The 15,551-nt window shown below is 46.1% G+C and overlaps 1 protein-coding gene across 9 annotated transcripts in view; it reads left to right on the top strand.

The window, feature by feature from the left end:
* The window catches only part of LOC121878193 (regulator of G-protein signaling 9-like), a 241,663-nt gene that overhangs the window by 77,810 nt on the left and 148,302 nt on the right, over window positions 1-15,551 (top strand). For all 9 annotated transcript variants that reach the window (XM_042384240.1, XM_042384242.1, XM_042384239.1 and 6 more), the window contains exon 2: window positions 1,804-1,982. In XM_042384240.1, the coding sequence (XP_042240174.1) occupies window positions 1,917-1,982 (66 nt within the window). In that variant the 5' untranslated portion in view covers window positions 1,804-1,916. The remainder of the gene's footprint in view (window positions 1-1,803; window positions 1,983-15,551) is intronic.

The following is a 15,551-nucleotide window of genomic DNA, read 5'->3' as shown; positions in this document are numbered from 1 at the left end:
TGTGTGTGTCAGAACCTGTGATAGTATACTGTGTGTGTCAGAACCTGTGATAGTATACTGTGTGTCAGAACCTGTGATAGTATACTGTGTGTCAGAACCTGTGATAGTATACTGTGTGTCAGAACCTGTGATAGATACTGTGTGTGTGTGTGTCAGAACCTGTGATAGATACTGTGTGTGTGTCAGAACCTGTGATAGATACTGTGTGTCAGAACCTGTGATAGTATACTGTGTGTGTCAGAACCTGTGATAGTATACTGTGTGTGTCAGAACCTGTGATAGATACTGTGTGTGTCAGAACCTGTGATAGTATACTGTGTGTGTGTCAGAACCTGTGATATATATGTGTGTCAGAACCTGTGATAGTATACTGTGTGTGTGTGTCAGAACCTGTGATATATACTGTGTGTGTCAGAACCTGTGATAGTATACTGTGTGTGTGTGTGTGCAGAACCTGTGATATATACTGTGTGTGTGTGTGTGTGTCAGAACCTGTGATATATATTGTGTGTCAGAACCTGTGATAGTATACTGTGTGTGTGTGTGTCACCTGTGATATATACTGTGTGTCAGAACCTGTGATAGTATACTGTGTGTGTGTGTGTCAGAACCTGTGATAGTATACTGTGTGTGTGTGTGTCAGAACCTGTGATAGTATACTGTGTGTGTGTGTGTCAGAACCTGTGATATATACTGTGTGTCAGAACCTGTGATAGTATACTGTGTGTGTCGTGAACCTGTGATATATACTGTGTGTGTCAGAACCTGTGATAGTATACTGTGTGTGTCAGAACCTGTGATAGTATACTGTGTGTGTCAAAACCTGTGATAGTATACTGTGTGTGTCAGAACCCAGATATATTCTGTGTGTGTTCAGAACCTGTGATAGTATACTGTGTGTGTCAGAACCTGTGATATATTCTGTGTGTGTCAGAACCTGTGATAGTATACTGTGTGTGTCAGAACCTGTGATAGTATACTGTGTGTGTCAGAACCTGTGATAGTATACTGTGTGTGTCAGAACCTGTGATAGTATACTGTGTGTGTCAGAACCTGTGATAGTATACTGTGTGTGTCAGAACCTGTGATAGTATACTGTGTGTGTCAGAACCTGTGATATATTCTGTGTGTGTCAGAACCTGTGATAGTATACTGTGTGTGTCAGAACCTGTGATAGTATACTGTGTGTCAGAACCTGTGATATATACTGTGTGTCAGAACCTGTGATAGTATACTGTGTGTGTGTGTGTCAGAACCTGTGATAGTATACTGTGTGTGTCAGAACCTGTGATAGTATACTGTGTGTGTCAGAACCTGTGATAGTATACTGTGTGTGTCAGAACCTGTGATAGTATACTGTGTGTGTCAGAACCTGTGATTCATGACACGTCGAAGTTATGACACCTCATCCTCGACTAAAACAAAACTCCCATCCCTCCTTCCTTTCTTTCTTTCTGTTCATCCTTCCTTCCTTCCTTCCTTCTTCCTTCCTTTTCAAAACCACTTTCCCATGCTGACAGTGACGTGATGTGTGCAAGGGAAGGTTGATCTCATAGTGATTACCTTATTAGGACAAATTATAGTCTTCCTACACCCATGATTATAGTCTTCCTACGCCCATGATTATAGTCTTCCTACGCCCATGATTATAGTCTTCCTACACCCATGATTATAGTCATTTTACACCCATGATTATAGTCTTCCTACACCCATGATCAAGTGCTATTGCGTGTGCGTATTAAACGTTGTACAGTGTGTGTGTGTGTGTGTCAGTCTTAACCATGAGTATTATTTACCTTACAGCCGTGGAGGTGGTGGTGAGCGCGGGGTGAGGGAGGCAAGATCCTAAATGGCGAAGGTAGACAGTTGGCGCGTCTGGCTGCCTCCTCCTCTTCCTCCACCGCCCCGCCCTCGCAATGGACGGTCGTCATGCCCACGCCCCTCACACCACGGCAGGACCAAAACCTCTCGTCTTCGCCAAGGTAAGTCCGCTAATACTCTCTCTCTCTCTCTCTCTGTTATATTGGTCGTAAAATAGTTGCAGTGAAGAGTCGTCATCTAGAGGACATAAACAAACGCTGCTTCTGTAACGTGATGGACGATAGAAGAAGTAACAGTATATAAAGGTATGAGGTGTAGAGAGGGAAGGAGAGGGAGGAGGTAGAGGGAGGAGGGAGGAAGACCTGTGGAAGGAGGGAGAAGAAGGTGTGAGGATGGAGAGAGAGGGAGGGGAGAGAGAAAGGGAGGGAACTTGGCGAGTTTGCTAGTCGGATCACGGCGGCTGAGACCTTCACCTGAGAGTCAACTACACCAGGTGGCTTATGCTGTAAACCTGCCGCCCTGCCCCGCCTTTTCCTTCCCTGTCCTCCCCTGACCTGGCCTCTCAGTCTATTACTATACACCTTGGCCTCTGTCTATCATTATACACCCTGGCCTCTGTCTATCATTATACACCCTGGCCTCTGTCTGTCATTATACACCCTGGCCTCTGTCTATCATTATACACCCTGGCCTCTGTCTATCATTATACACCCTGGCCTCTGTCTTATCATTATACACCCTGGCCTCTGTCTGTCATTATACACTGTCTATGGCTGTGCCTGGCCTCTGTCTATCATTATACACCCTGGCCCTCTGTCTATCATTATACACCCTGGCCTCTGTCTATCATTATACTCTGGCCTCTGTCTATCATTTGGCCTCTGTCTATCTATACACCCTAGCCTCTGTCTATCATTATACTCGCCTGTCTATCATTATACACCCTGGCCTCTGTCTGTCATTATACACCCTGGCCTCTCATCACTACACCCTGGCCTCTCTGTCTATCATTATACACCCTGGCCTCTCAGTCTATCATTATACATCCTGGCCTCTCAATGTGTCATTATACACCCTGTCCTCTGTCTATCATTATACACCCTGGCCTCTCAATCTATCATTATGCACTCTGGCCTCTGTCTATCATTATACACCCTGGCCTCTCCAGTTTATCATTATACACCCTGGCCTCTCAGTCTATCATACACCTGACCTCTCAGTCTATTACTATACACCTTGGCCTCTCAGATTATACCCCTGGCCTCTCTATTCACCCTGGCCTCTGCTATCATTATACACCCTGGCCTCTCAATCTATCATTATGCACTCTGGCCTCTGTCTATCATTATACACCCTGGCCTCTCAGTTTATCATTATACACCTAGCCTCTCTGTCTATTATTATACACCCTAGCCTCTCTGTCATTATACACCCTGGCCTCTCTATCATTATACACCCTAGACTCTCTGTCTCATTATACACCCTGGCCTCTCAGTTTATCATTGTACACCCTAGCCTCTCTGTCTATCATTATTATACACCCTGGCCTCTCTGTCTATCATTATACACCCCTAGCCTCTCTGTCTATCATTATACACCCTATCTGTCTATCATTATACACCCTAGCCTCTCTGTCTATCTCTATTCTACCCTGGGTCATTATCTAGCCTCTCTGTCTATCATTATACACCCTGGCCTCTGTCTATCATTATACACCCTAGCCTCTCTGTCTATCATTATACACCCTGGCCTCTGTCTATCATTATACACCCTAGCCTCTCTGTCTATCATTATACACCCTAGCCTCTCTGTCTATCATTATACACCCTAGCCTCTCTGTCTATCATTATACACCCTGGCCTCTCAATGTGTCATTATACACCCTGGTCTCTGTCTATCATTATACACCCTGGCCTCTGTCTATCATTATACACTCTGGCCTCTGTCTATCATTATACACCCTGGCCTCTCAGATTATACACCCTGGCCTCTCAGTTTATCATTATACACCCTGGCCTCTCTGTCTATCATTATACACCCTGGCCTCTCAATGTGTCAGTCAGTGTATGGCGTTGTGTCAATCTTTCTGTAGTTTGTGTGAGTATTTGTCAGTGTCAATGCTCGCGTGTCAACATGTGGTCCTGTGTCAGATGTGCGTATAGACAGTTGTGTGGATGACTGTTAGTTTATATTAATGATGTGTCAGTCAGAGTGTCAGCCTGTGATATCGTCTGTCAGAATTTGTGATGATATAATCTTCTGTGAGGGTTGTCCACTACACGTCAGTCATAATAAGTGGAGCAGTTTATGTGTAGAGGGTAGCAGTGTGTGTGTGTGTGTGTGTGTCAGCTAGTTCGCGTCAGTGTGTGTGTCAGTTGGCGTCAGTGAGTTGATGAGGAAGTATCAGGGAAGTAATTATAATTTTTCTTAATGTTGTTGCGGAAGCTCCTACCCCCCCCCCTCCCTCCTCGCCAACACTGACGTCATCACAAGGTTCACAACTCTTACTAATTACTTTTATTCTAAACTCCTCGTTCACGTGTCTCTGATGTAGTGACTTTAATTGTCCAGCGAGTTTTATCTTCTTTTTAATTTCACAGTTGTAGCCTCTTGTTAGGTCGAAGATAATACGTCTTTTGAGTTGTGTGTGTGGGTGGCGAAGCATTGTTCATTTTCCTCTCAAGTGGACGTCAGTGTGTGTGCCTTTGTTAGTATGTAGTATTATGTAAGACAGTATGTGGTAGTCTTGGAGTTAGTATGTAGTTGTGTTGTTTTTAATCTGAGAGTGACATACAGACACCCTCTGCAGTCAGCCAGATCAAACAAATGGTCTTTACTCTTGGCATTCATACGTGTGACCTTTGATCGTCTGTGTGTATTAGTCTGGGTGAACTTGGTCTCCTCCTGTATGGTGCGCGGGTGAAAGACTAGTAGGCTCTCAACACGATCCTCTTTAGGGACTTTTGGTCTTAATCGGGGGTTGGGAGTTGGTTTCTCGGGGGAACTAACTGTCCCAAGTGTCACCAGAGAATTTGTTGTAGTACGTCTCTACTTCACTTCTACTGTTTGTTGTTGTAGACGTTCAGGGTTAAGTTAGGATGTCTATAGTGTTGTGTTCTCAGAGTATTTGGCTGGACAAGAACTTAATACCTCAATCTTTCAAAGAACATATTCAATTTAGTATACAGTATAGCTTATGATGTACTAAATTAATACATTACAAGTGTATTCGACAACCATGAGAGAGTAATAAGAGCCGTGATAGTGTCAACAGTAGGGTCAGCTGCGGCAGGTACAGTACAGCACCGTCAGGTAATCAGTGAAATGATCTCGGTGATGGAGTCTTCCGCCCGACGGCTTGATATATGTCCCTACCAGGCGCCACCCAGACCTTCTTCCTCTGCAACTGTAATTACCTGAGTCCATCATGTATAACTGTGATTACTTGAGTCCATCATGTATGACTGTTGTTACGAACCCCGCCACCAATTGTCATGATCTACCTACCCAGCACTACGAACCACGCCATCTATTGTCCTGATCTACCTACCCAGCACCACGAGCAACGCCATCTAGGGACGAAACACGAGTATGACTCGTCTTAGTTACCACTCCGGGGTTTCCCTTCTCCATATCCTGGTTGTTGCGTCACTTCCTCAAAGTCTTCTTTGTCAGCTCCAATTCGAAGAGAGAGCAGTACACTCTGGGAAGTGACCACAGGATCACCTATCCTGGAAACCTACGGCACAGTGACTACCTACCGTCTTCTACAATACTCAGCCTTGCTCGTCAGCCATCTCAGCTCCGCACTTAAGTATTTGTAATCTTATATTGCCTCCCCCACGTCCACTTGCTTCAAAATTGTTTATTTTGTATAAATATGTATATACTGTTAATGTTTAGGTTAAGTTTGGTTAAGGGTAAATTATAGAAAGCTGAATATTATGTTAAGGAATTTATGGCACTTTATTATACACAACAAAAACTCTCATCCTTTGTCTACCCTTTTATAGTCCGATTGTCTTTGTTTTTTTGTTTTTTTGTTTCCTGTTGGGATCTGGGTAGACTTTTAACTATATTCTAAATCCCCAACTCGTAACACTGTGATTACTTGAGTCCACCATGTCTAACTGTGATTACCTGAGTCCATCATGTATGACTGCGATTACCAGAGTCACCATGTCTAACTGTGATTACCTGAGTCCACCATGTCTAACTGTGATTACCTGAGTCCACCATGTCTAACTGTGATTACCTGAGTCCAACTGTGATTACCTGAGTCCACCATGTCTAACTGTGATTACCAGAGTCCACCATGTATGACTGTGATTACCTGAGTCCACCATGTATAACTGTGATTACCTGAGTCCACCATGTCTAACTGTGATTACCTGAGTCCACCATGTCTAACTGTGATTACCAGAGTCCATCATGTCTAACTGTGATTACCGGAGTCCACCATGTCTAACTGTGATTACCGAGTCCACCATGTCTAACTGTGATTACCTGAGTACACTATGTCTAACTGTGATTACCAGAGTCCATCATGTATGACTGTGATTACCTGAGTTCATCATGTATAACTGTGATTACCTGAGTCCACCATGTATGACTGTGATTACCTGAGTCCATCATGTATAACTGTGATTACCTGAGTCCACCATGTATGACTCTGATTACCTGAGTCCACCATGTATAACTGTGATTACCATCCATCATGTATGACTGATTACCTGAGTTCATCATGTATAACTGTGATTACCTGAGTCCACCATGTATAACTGTGATTACCAGAGTCCATCATGTATGACTGTGATTACCTGAGTCCACCATGTATAACTGTGGATTACCTGAGTCCACCATGTATGACTGTGATTTGAGTCCACCATGTATAACTGTGATTACCTGAGTCCACCATGTATGACTGTATTACCTGAGTTCACCATGTATAACTGTGATTACCTGAGTCCACCATGTATGACTGGATTACCTGAGTCCACCATGTATGACTGGATTACCTGAGTCCACCATGTATGACTGTGATTACCTGAGTCCACCATGTATGACTGGATTACCTGAGTCCACCATGTATGACTGTGATTACCTGAGTCCACCATTGTGACTGGATTACTGGAGTCCACCATGTAGACTGTGATTACCTGAGTCCACCATGTATGACTGTGATTACCTGAGTCCACCATGTATGACTGTGATTACCTGAGTCCACCATGTATAACTGTGATTACCTGAGTCCACCATGTATGACTGTGATTACCTGAGGCCACCATGTATAACTGTGTTTACTGGAGTCCAACTTGTTTGACCCCAGCTTAAAGTCAGCTTTACAACTAAACACCGCTGTACCCTGCATCATTGTACCCTGCATCACTGTACCCTGCACCACTGTACCCTGCACCATTGTACCACTAAATACCACAGTCAAGTCAGATGTGTTGCCGGGAATCGAACATCATTTGTCAAGCCTTTTATTGTTAAATACAAGCAGTGCCTTCCTCCCCTCACCCGTGTGTGCGTGTGTGTGTGTGTGTGTGTGTGTATAATAATAATAATAATAATAATTAACGGTTTATTGAAAAAGTTCTGCAGCCCGAAGGCTGAAAATATACATTGGACATAAATGACTTATTACATACATTGGTGGTTTAACAAAAGCCTTCATTAGAGATAGGTAAAGGAACATACAGTGAACATTCAGATTAATGTAGGTGTTGAACAGCAAACACGTAGTGTAGTAACTCTCCCAGATGGTGTAAGGAGGGACCTGATGTGGTGTAGTAATTCCCTCACAGATGGTGTTATGAGGGCCTCACTGTAGTAATTCCCTCACAGATGGTGTTATGAGGCCTCACGTAATCCTCATAGATGGTGTGATGAGGCCTCACGTGTGTAGTAACTCCCTCACAGATGGTGTTATGAGGGGCATCACGTGGTGTACGAATTCTCACAGATGGTGTTATGAGGGACCTGACGTGGTGTAGTAATTCTCACAGATGGTGTTATGAGGGGCCTGACGTGGTGTAGTAATCCTTCACAGATGGTGTTATGAGGGGATCACGTGGTGTAGTAATTTCACAGATGGTGTTATGAGGACCTCACGTGGTGTAGTAATTCCTTCACAGATGGTGTTATGAGGACTTGACGTGGAGTAACCCTCACAGATGGTGTTATGAGGGCATCACGTGGTGTAGTAATTTCACAGATGGTGTTATGAGTGAGGTCCCAGGCCTTCCTATCGTAGACGGATTAACACATCGCTGGTTGTTGGGTCTCACGGGCCGTTATCACTGGGTACCTGGGACCTCACTGTGTGAAGGTTAACTTGAGTACGACTGTTACTGTTGAGTTGTTCTCACTGACTTAGCACTGTTCACCAATGTTCACTCTGTTTAACACTGGTTCCATTCCTTCCTAAATGAAATTGTAACTTCTGGCGAGAACTTGTTGATATTCCGGTGGGGAGGAGGGTTCAGGGGAGGGGGTTGGTATGGGCCAACTTAACAGTTGACCTGGCTGCTCCGAGAGGAGCGCCAGGTACTTCTTGACCCTTCGGTGGTCATGGGATGTAGTGTGTGTGTGTGTGTGTGTGTGTTATTGATTATATGTTGTTGTTTGTGTGTATAGTGTGTGCTATTTAACACTCTGCTAGTGCCATCTGTGTATTATGGACATGTCCTCCGCTTAGTTGGCCACCACCACATTTGTAATGAACGCTAATGATGATTAGCGCGCTTAAGAGATGTGTGAAGGTCATTCTGGGTCAACCCATGGAGTTGCCAACAAAACTGTAGCGAGTTAATGCTATGGAGCTGTGGTGAGGTAACCCTACAAGTGCTAATGATGAGCACTAGCTGAGATGAGTAGTGTCATCTGTGAGTGATGTAATCCCCACTAGTTAACTTTAAATTATGCAACTGAGAGCTTGTAGTAATAAGGTATGAAGATGCGGGAGCTGTAGAGTAATTGAGACATTAAACTCCCACTTATACTGTATTATAACCTTCTCTAGAGGCACCCCGCCATGATACACAGTAGAGTAGATAATGATGATTATGTCATTGTGTTACCTGTGAGAAACTCTTATATACTTGTAAGGTACGGTACACTGGCGAGGGTTGAGGCAAACACATGATTATAAGAATAAACTATATTCAAGTTAACATTCTCAACGACAAAACACACACACACACACAGTTCAGGGACGTGTAAGGACTTTTTGCCCACTAATTATTGTGTAGCTGTGATTGTACCCTGGTCATCCGTATAGCCCAGCTGTACTGTACACCACTTGTTTTCACCCCCAGCCACTCTTATGTAGCCGAGGGAGGACTTTACAATACAGTGTGTGTGTGGGGGGGGGGGTCTATAATTAAACAAGAAATTAGATACTATAAGGTAGTGAAGTAGTGGTGTGGGTGAGGGGTAAATAATGGCACCTGAGATCAATGTCTAATTAAACAACAATGACACTTTTGGCTTATTGTATGAAGACAGAAAGCCAGTGTATAGCTGAGTGAGACATAAAAAGCCAGTGTATGGAGACAGAAAGAAAGTGTATAGTGTATGGAGACATAGAGAGCCAGTGTATGGAGACATAGAGAGCCAGTGTATGGAGACATAGAGAGCCAGTGTATGGAGACATAGAAACCTAGTGTATAGCATAAAAAAAACAATGAAAACCGATAAAACAAACATACACACACAGATCACCCCGCCGAGTGTACATTACGTGATGTTTGGTTTTACGTTGCGTCACACATCCCAAGTTTTGAGTTATGCCCCCCCACAAGTCATAAACCAGGTGGGTGGGGGTGGTGAAAGGGGGGATAAAGTCACATGCAAACAGCTTCTCTACCTACCAGTCCCACTAAGGCCTGTAGGAGAGGTTTAGACAGGGAAGTCTTGTTGGATGGGCAGGTCTGAGCGGGCTCCTTCAGACTGGCTCAACCTTAACACCTATTGATATTGCTGGGTGGGGAGGGAGGAGGATGTGGGGTGTGTTTTGGGGGGTGATGTAGGTCTCTCTCTCTCTCTCTCTCTCTCTCTCTCTCTCTTCTCTCAGTAATTTCTGTTAAGAGCACTAAAGACCGAATTCCAGATTAGCGTGAAATTACTCCTAACATTTCCAAAATATAATAATAATCTTTAATAATTATCTTATCTTCCTTATTCTCAAACGTTGTTATAACTATCTTTCTTTTCTTATTTTCTTTTGATTTTCTCTTTATCAAGTCTGTCTATTTTTTCGTTTTAAGACATTCATAAACCAATTAACTTGATGGTGTGAGAGGTAGGTGGTGGTGGAGGTGTGAGAGGTGAGTGGAGGTGGTGTGAGGAGGTGGGTGGAGTGTGAGAGGTAGGTGGTGGTGGTATGAGAGGTAGGTGGTGGTGGAGGTGTGAGAGGGTAGGTGGAGGTGGTGTGAGAGGTGGGTGGAGGTGTGAGGTAGGTGGTGGTGGTATGAGGTGGGTGGTGGTGGAGTGTGAGAGGTAGGTGGGTAGTGTGAGAGGTAGGTGGAGGTGTGAGAGGTAGGTGGAGGTGGTGTGAGAGTTAGGTGGAGGTGTGAGAGGTAGGTGGTGGTGGTGGCGGTGTGAGAGGAAGCTTATCCTAACCTAACCTAACAAAAGTGAAAATAAGACAAAAATGCGCTAAACTGCACCACAGGGGATAATAACACACTCTACACCGAGCCAGGGAGAACCACAGAGTATAATGGCGTAATGTTTGTTTAGCTTCAAATATTCTTTAAAAGTTTAGTGTTCCTTCGTCCTCAATACAAGCTATGATTCTCTCCAACGCCAGTCTGTTTTAGGTGTGTGTGTGTGTGTATGTGTGCGTGATGGTCAGCATGCTCGCCTCGCAAGCAAGCAACCCGGGTTCGATCCCCGGGCAGGGTGAAACTATGGGCAAGTTTCTTTACGCCATTTGCCTCTGTCTACCCAGCAGTATTTGGGGACCTGGATGTTAATTCGATTTGCGGATCGTATTCCATGGTTAATGATTAGCCAGTGCAGTTGGCGAGTTTTCCGGTCTTCTCGGACTATTCCTTGACATTGGGTCATGCAGCTCATTAACTCAGGGTGTGGTTGTTGTGATGGCGACAGCTTCTACACCTTAAACAAATTCATGCCTGGGTGGCCCTTGGGCCGGCCATCCTCATCACAGGAGGGGCAACCATTATTATTATTAGTGTTATACAACAGCAGTGGCCAGCCAGTTTACTGTACTCACACCAAAAAACAAAAAAACTATCTGCTTACTTGGGTCCGGTGTTGGGATATGAACACAATGTACAACAGTTTCGGCTTGGTTAGTACTTCTGATTGTACAACTCACATGGTGGATGAGTGCGCTGTGAGTAAGAAATCGAATCTAGAAAATACTCGACGGCCTACCTGATAACTCATTCAAAGCCCGTGTGTCATAATATGTGTAATGCTAAGTATAGTTATGTGTCAGCCACAAATTACTTTAGGGATGTATTCTATTACTGTGTAAAATTCACAACTCTATTATATACGACAACCTATTACTCTCAACATTTTTAACCATTTACAGCCTATTACTATAAGGCTACACATCCTCTCCTAACTACTGGTAATGTCCAAACCAAATGGACTAAGCTAACCAAACTTAACCTAACCAAACATAACCAAACCAATCTTAGAAATACTACTGATATAAAGTTGCCCCGGTAATAAAAAGGTATATAATGTTTTATGTAGATATGATGCCCATTGTCCACATTTGTCTCCATCCTAAGAAAGTTCCTCCTCTCCCTCTATTTCACGTTGACTACGGTGTGTGTACCCGTAGCCGTATACACAGCACATCCAGGCATTTTACAGGTTCTCAATCAGTCGAATGGATCATCCTGGTGTCTGCTGCCTATGAATTGGGGGAAAAAGTAGGAAATCTCAAGCGTCTACACTCTACAGGGTTGATAAACAAAGCCCACGAGAGATCCAATATGGCCGCTGGTGGCTTTACCGCGTATGGCTTAGCACTGAGCCACCCATCCAGTTAAAATTCAGATCAATGCTACTATACAGCAGAGGGCCGCAGCACCCCTGAAGTATCTGCTGTCCTCGAAGGCTGGTCAATGAACCTGCACTTATATAGCCGTGTGAGTGTTGCTGTGTGTGTGTGTGTGTGTGTGTGTCTCAGTTGCGGGAGGATGTTGCTTTGTGTATATATGTGGGTGTTCCTGTGTGTGTCAGCTGCGGGAGGGTGTTCCCAAGGGATATGTTGTTTGAAGGGATGTGTTGGTTGAAGAGATGTGTTGTGTGAGGGAATGTATTGGTTGAAGGGATGTGTTTGTTCAAGGGCTGTGCTGGTTGAAGGGCTATGTTAGTTTGCTGGTTGATGGGATGTGCTGGTTGAAGGGATGTGCTGGTTGATGGGATTTGCTGGTTGATGGGATGTGTTGATTGAAGCGATGTTTTGGGTGAAGCGATGTTTTGGGTGAAGGGATGTGTTGGGTGAAGGGATGTGCTGGTTGAAGGGATGTGCTGGTTGAAGGAATGTGCTGGTTGATGAGATGTGTTAGTTGGTTGAATGAATGTGTGGGTTGATGTGGATGGGATGTGTTAGTTGGTTGGTTGAAGGGATTTGTTGGTTAATGGGATGTGTTGGTTAATGGGATGTGTTGGTTGAAGGGACGTGTTGGTTGATGGGATGTGTTGGTTGAAGCGATGTTTTGGGTGAAGGGATGTGTGGGTTGATGGGATGTGCTAATTGAAGCTATGTTTTGGGTTAAAGGATGTGCTGGTTGAAAGGATGTGTTGGTTGAAGCGATGTTTTGGGTGAAGGGATGTGTAGTTTGAAAATATGTGTTGGTTGATGGGATGTGCTCGTTGAAGGGATGTGCTGGTTGATGAGATATGTTAGTTGGTTGATGGAATGTGTGGGTTGATGTGGATGGGATGTGTTAGTTGGTTGGTTGAAGTGATGTGTTGGTTAATGGGATGTGTTGGTTGAAGGGATGTGTGGGTTGAAGGGATGGTTGGAAGCGATGTTTTGGGTGAAGGATGTGTGGGTTGATGGGATGTGCTAGTGAAGCTATGTTTTGAAGGATGTGCTGGTTGAAATGTGTTGGTTGAATGTTTTGGGTGAAGGATGTTTTTGAAAATATGTGTTGGTTGATGGGATGTGGGTTGAAGGATGTGCTGGTTGAAGGGATGTGCTGGTTGATGAGATGTGTTAGTTGGTTGATGGAATGTGTGGGTTGATGTGGATGGGATGTGTTTAGTTGGTTGGTTGAAGTGATGTGTTGGTTAATGGGATGTGTTGGTTGAAGGGATGTGTGTTGAAGGGATGTAGGTTGAAGGGATGTGTAGGTTGAAGGGATGTGTGGGTTGAAGGGATGTGTTTGTTGAAGGGATGTGTGGGTTGAAGGATGATGTGGGGTTGAAGGATGTGTGTTGAAGGGATGCGGGGTTGAAGGGGTGTGGGTTGAAGGACGTGTGGGTGAAGGACGTGTGGGTTGAAGGACGTGTGGGTTGAAGGACGTGTGGGTTGAAGGGACGTGTGGGTTGAAGGGATGTGTTGGTTGAAGGGATGTGTGGGTTGAAGGGACGTGTGGGTTGAAGGACGTGGGTTGAAGGACGTGTGGGTTGTTGGGAAGGACGTGTGGTTGAAGGTTGAAGGACGTGTGGTTGAAGGATGTGGGTTGAAGGGACATGTGTGAAGTGTGGGTGAAGGGACGTGTGGGTTGAAGGACGTGTGGGTTGAAGGGACGTGTGAAGGACGTGTGAAGGGACGTGTGCGTGTGTTGAAGGACGTGTGGGTTGAAGGGACGTGTGGGTTGAAGGGACGTGTTGGTTGAGGACGTGTTGGTTGAAGGATGTGGGGAAGGGACGTGGGTTGAAGGTGGGAAGGACGTGTGGGTTGAAGGGACGTGTGGGTTGAAGGACGTGGGGTGTGAAGGGACGTGTGGAAGGGACGTGTGGGTTGAAGGGACAGGGACGTGTGGGTTGGACGGGCTGAAGGACGTGCGGGCTGAAGGGACGGGCCGTGGGCTGAAGGGACGTGTGGGTTGAAGGGACGTGTGGGCTGAAGGACGTTGAAGGTGCGGTTGAAGGGACGTGCACGATGGGCTGAAGGACGTGTGGGTTGAAGGACGTGTGGGTTGAAGGGACGTGTGGGTTGAAGGGACGTGAAGGGACGTGAAGGGAAGGGTTGAAGGGACGTGTGGTTGAAGGGACGTGGGTTGAAGGGACGTGTGGGTTGAAAGGACGTGTGGGTTGGGGGACGTGTGGGGTTGAAGGAACGTGTGGGTTGAAGGAACGTGGAAGGGACGTGTAGGCTGAAGGGACGTGTGGGTTGAAGGAACGTGTGGGTTGAAGGGACGTGTGGGTTGAAGGGACGTGTAGGCTGAAGGACGTGGGGTTGGTTGGAAGGGACGTGTGGGTTGAACGGACGTGGGGCTGAAGGGACGTGTTGAAGGACGTGTGGGTTGAAGGGACGTTGAAGGATGTGGGGTTGATGTGGGAAGGGACGTGTGGGAAGGACGGGGTTGAAGGGATGTGTTGGTTGAAAGGGACGTTGAAGGACGTGGGTTGGAAGGACGTGCGGGTTGAAGGGACGTGTTGGTTGAAGGGACGTGTGGGTTGAAGAAGGACGCGTGTGGGTTGAAGGACGTGTGGGTTGAAGGACGTGAAGGACGTGAAGGACGGAAGGGACGTGAAGGACGTGGGTTGAAGGACGTGTGCTGAAGGGACGTGGGCCTGAAGGGACGTGTGGCTGAAGGGACGTGTGGGCTGGGTGAAGGGACGTGTGGGCTGAAGGACGTGCGGAGTTGAAGGAAAAGGACGTGTGGGCTGAAGGGACGTGTGGTTGAAGGGACGTGTGGGTTGAACGTGGGGTTGAAGGACGTGTGGGTTGAAGGACATGTTGGTTGAAGGGACGTGTGGGTTGAAGGACGTGTGGGTTGAAGGTGGTGTGGGTTGAAGGGACGTGTAGGCTGAAGGACGTGTGGGGTTGAAGGGACGTGGGTTGAAGGACGTGAGGGTTGAAGGGACATGTTGGTTGGGGACGTGTGGGTTGAAGGAACGTTGGGTCGAAGGACGTGTGGGTTGAAGGACGTGAGGGTTGAAGGGACATGTTGGTTGAAGGGACGTGTGGGTTGAAGGAACGTGTGGGCGAACGTGGGTTGAAGGACGTGTGGGTTGAAGGGACGTGTGGGTTGAAGGACGTGTGGGTTGAAGGGACATTGTGTTGGTTGAAGGGACGTGTGGGCGACGAGGCTGAAGTGGGGACGTTGAAGGACGTGGGTTGAAGGGACGTGCTGAAGGGACGTGTGGGTTGTGGGTTGAAGGAGACGTGTGGGGTTGAAGGGACGTGTGGGTTGAAGGACGTGTGGGTTGAACGTGGACGTGTGTTGTTGAAGGATGTGTTGGTTGGGTTGAAGGATGAAGGGCGTTGAAGGACGTGGGGTTGAAGGGGGGGTTGAAGGAACGTGTTGGGTTGAAGGGACGTGTGGGTTGAAGGGACGTGTGGGTTGAAGGGACGTGCGGGTTGAAGGGAACGCCAGCAAGTCCTTGGGTGCTTAATTAGACTTTGGAGATTTTTGCTAGAAGTTGACAACCTATCCAAGACCTTTGATGTTGGAGGATATTCAGAGTGTTGGGGGCAGCTGTGTTGGAGACTAATCAGTATTGGAGGTTATGCAGATTGTTGGGGACAGCTGTGTTGGAGACTAATCAGTGTTGGA

Source organism: Homarus americanus, unplaced genomic scaffold (assembly GCF_018991925.1).
Source record: "Homarus americanus isolate GMGI-L3 unplaced genomic scaffold, GMGI_Hamer_2.0 scaffold45562, whole genome shotgun sequence".
NCBI classification, from domain to species: Eukaryota; Metazoa; Arthropoda; class Malacostraca; order Decapoda; family Nephropidae; genus Homarus; species Homarus americanus.
This window is presented reverse-complemented; position numbering and strand designations above follow the sequence as displayed.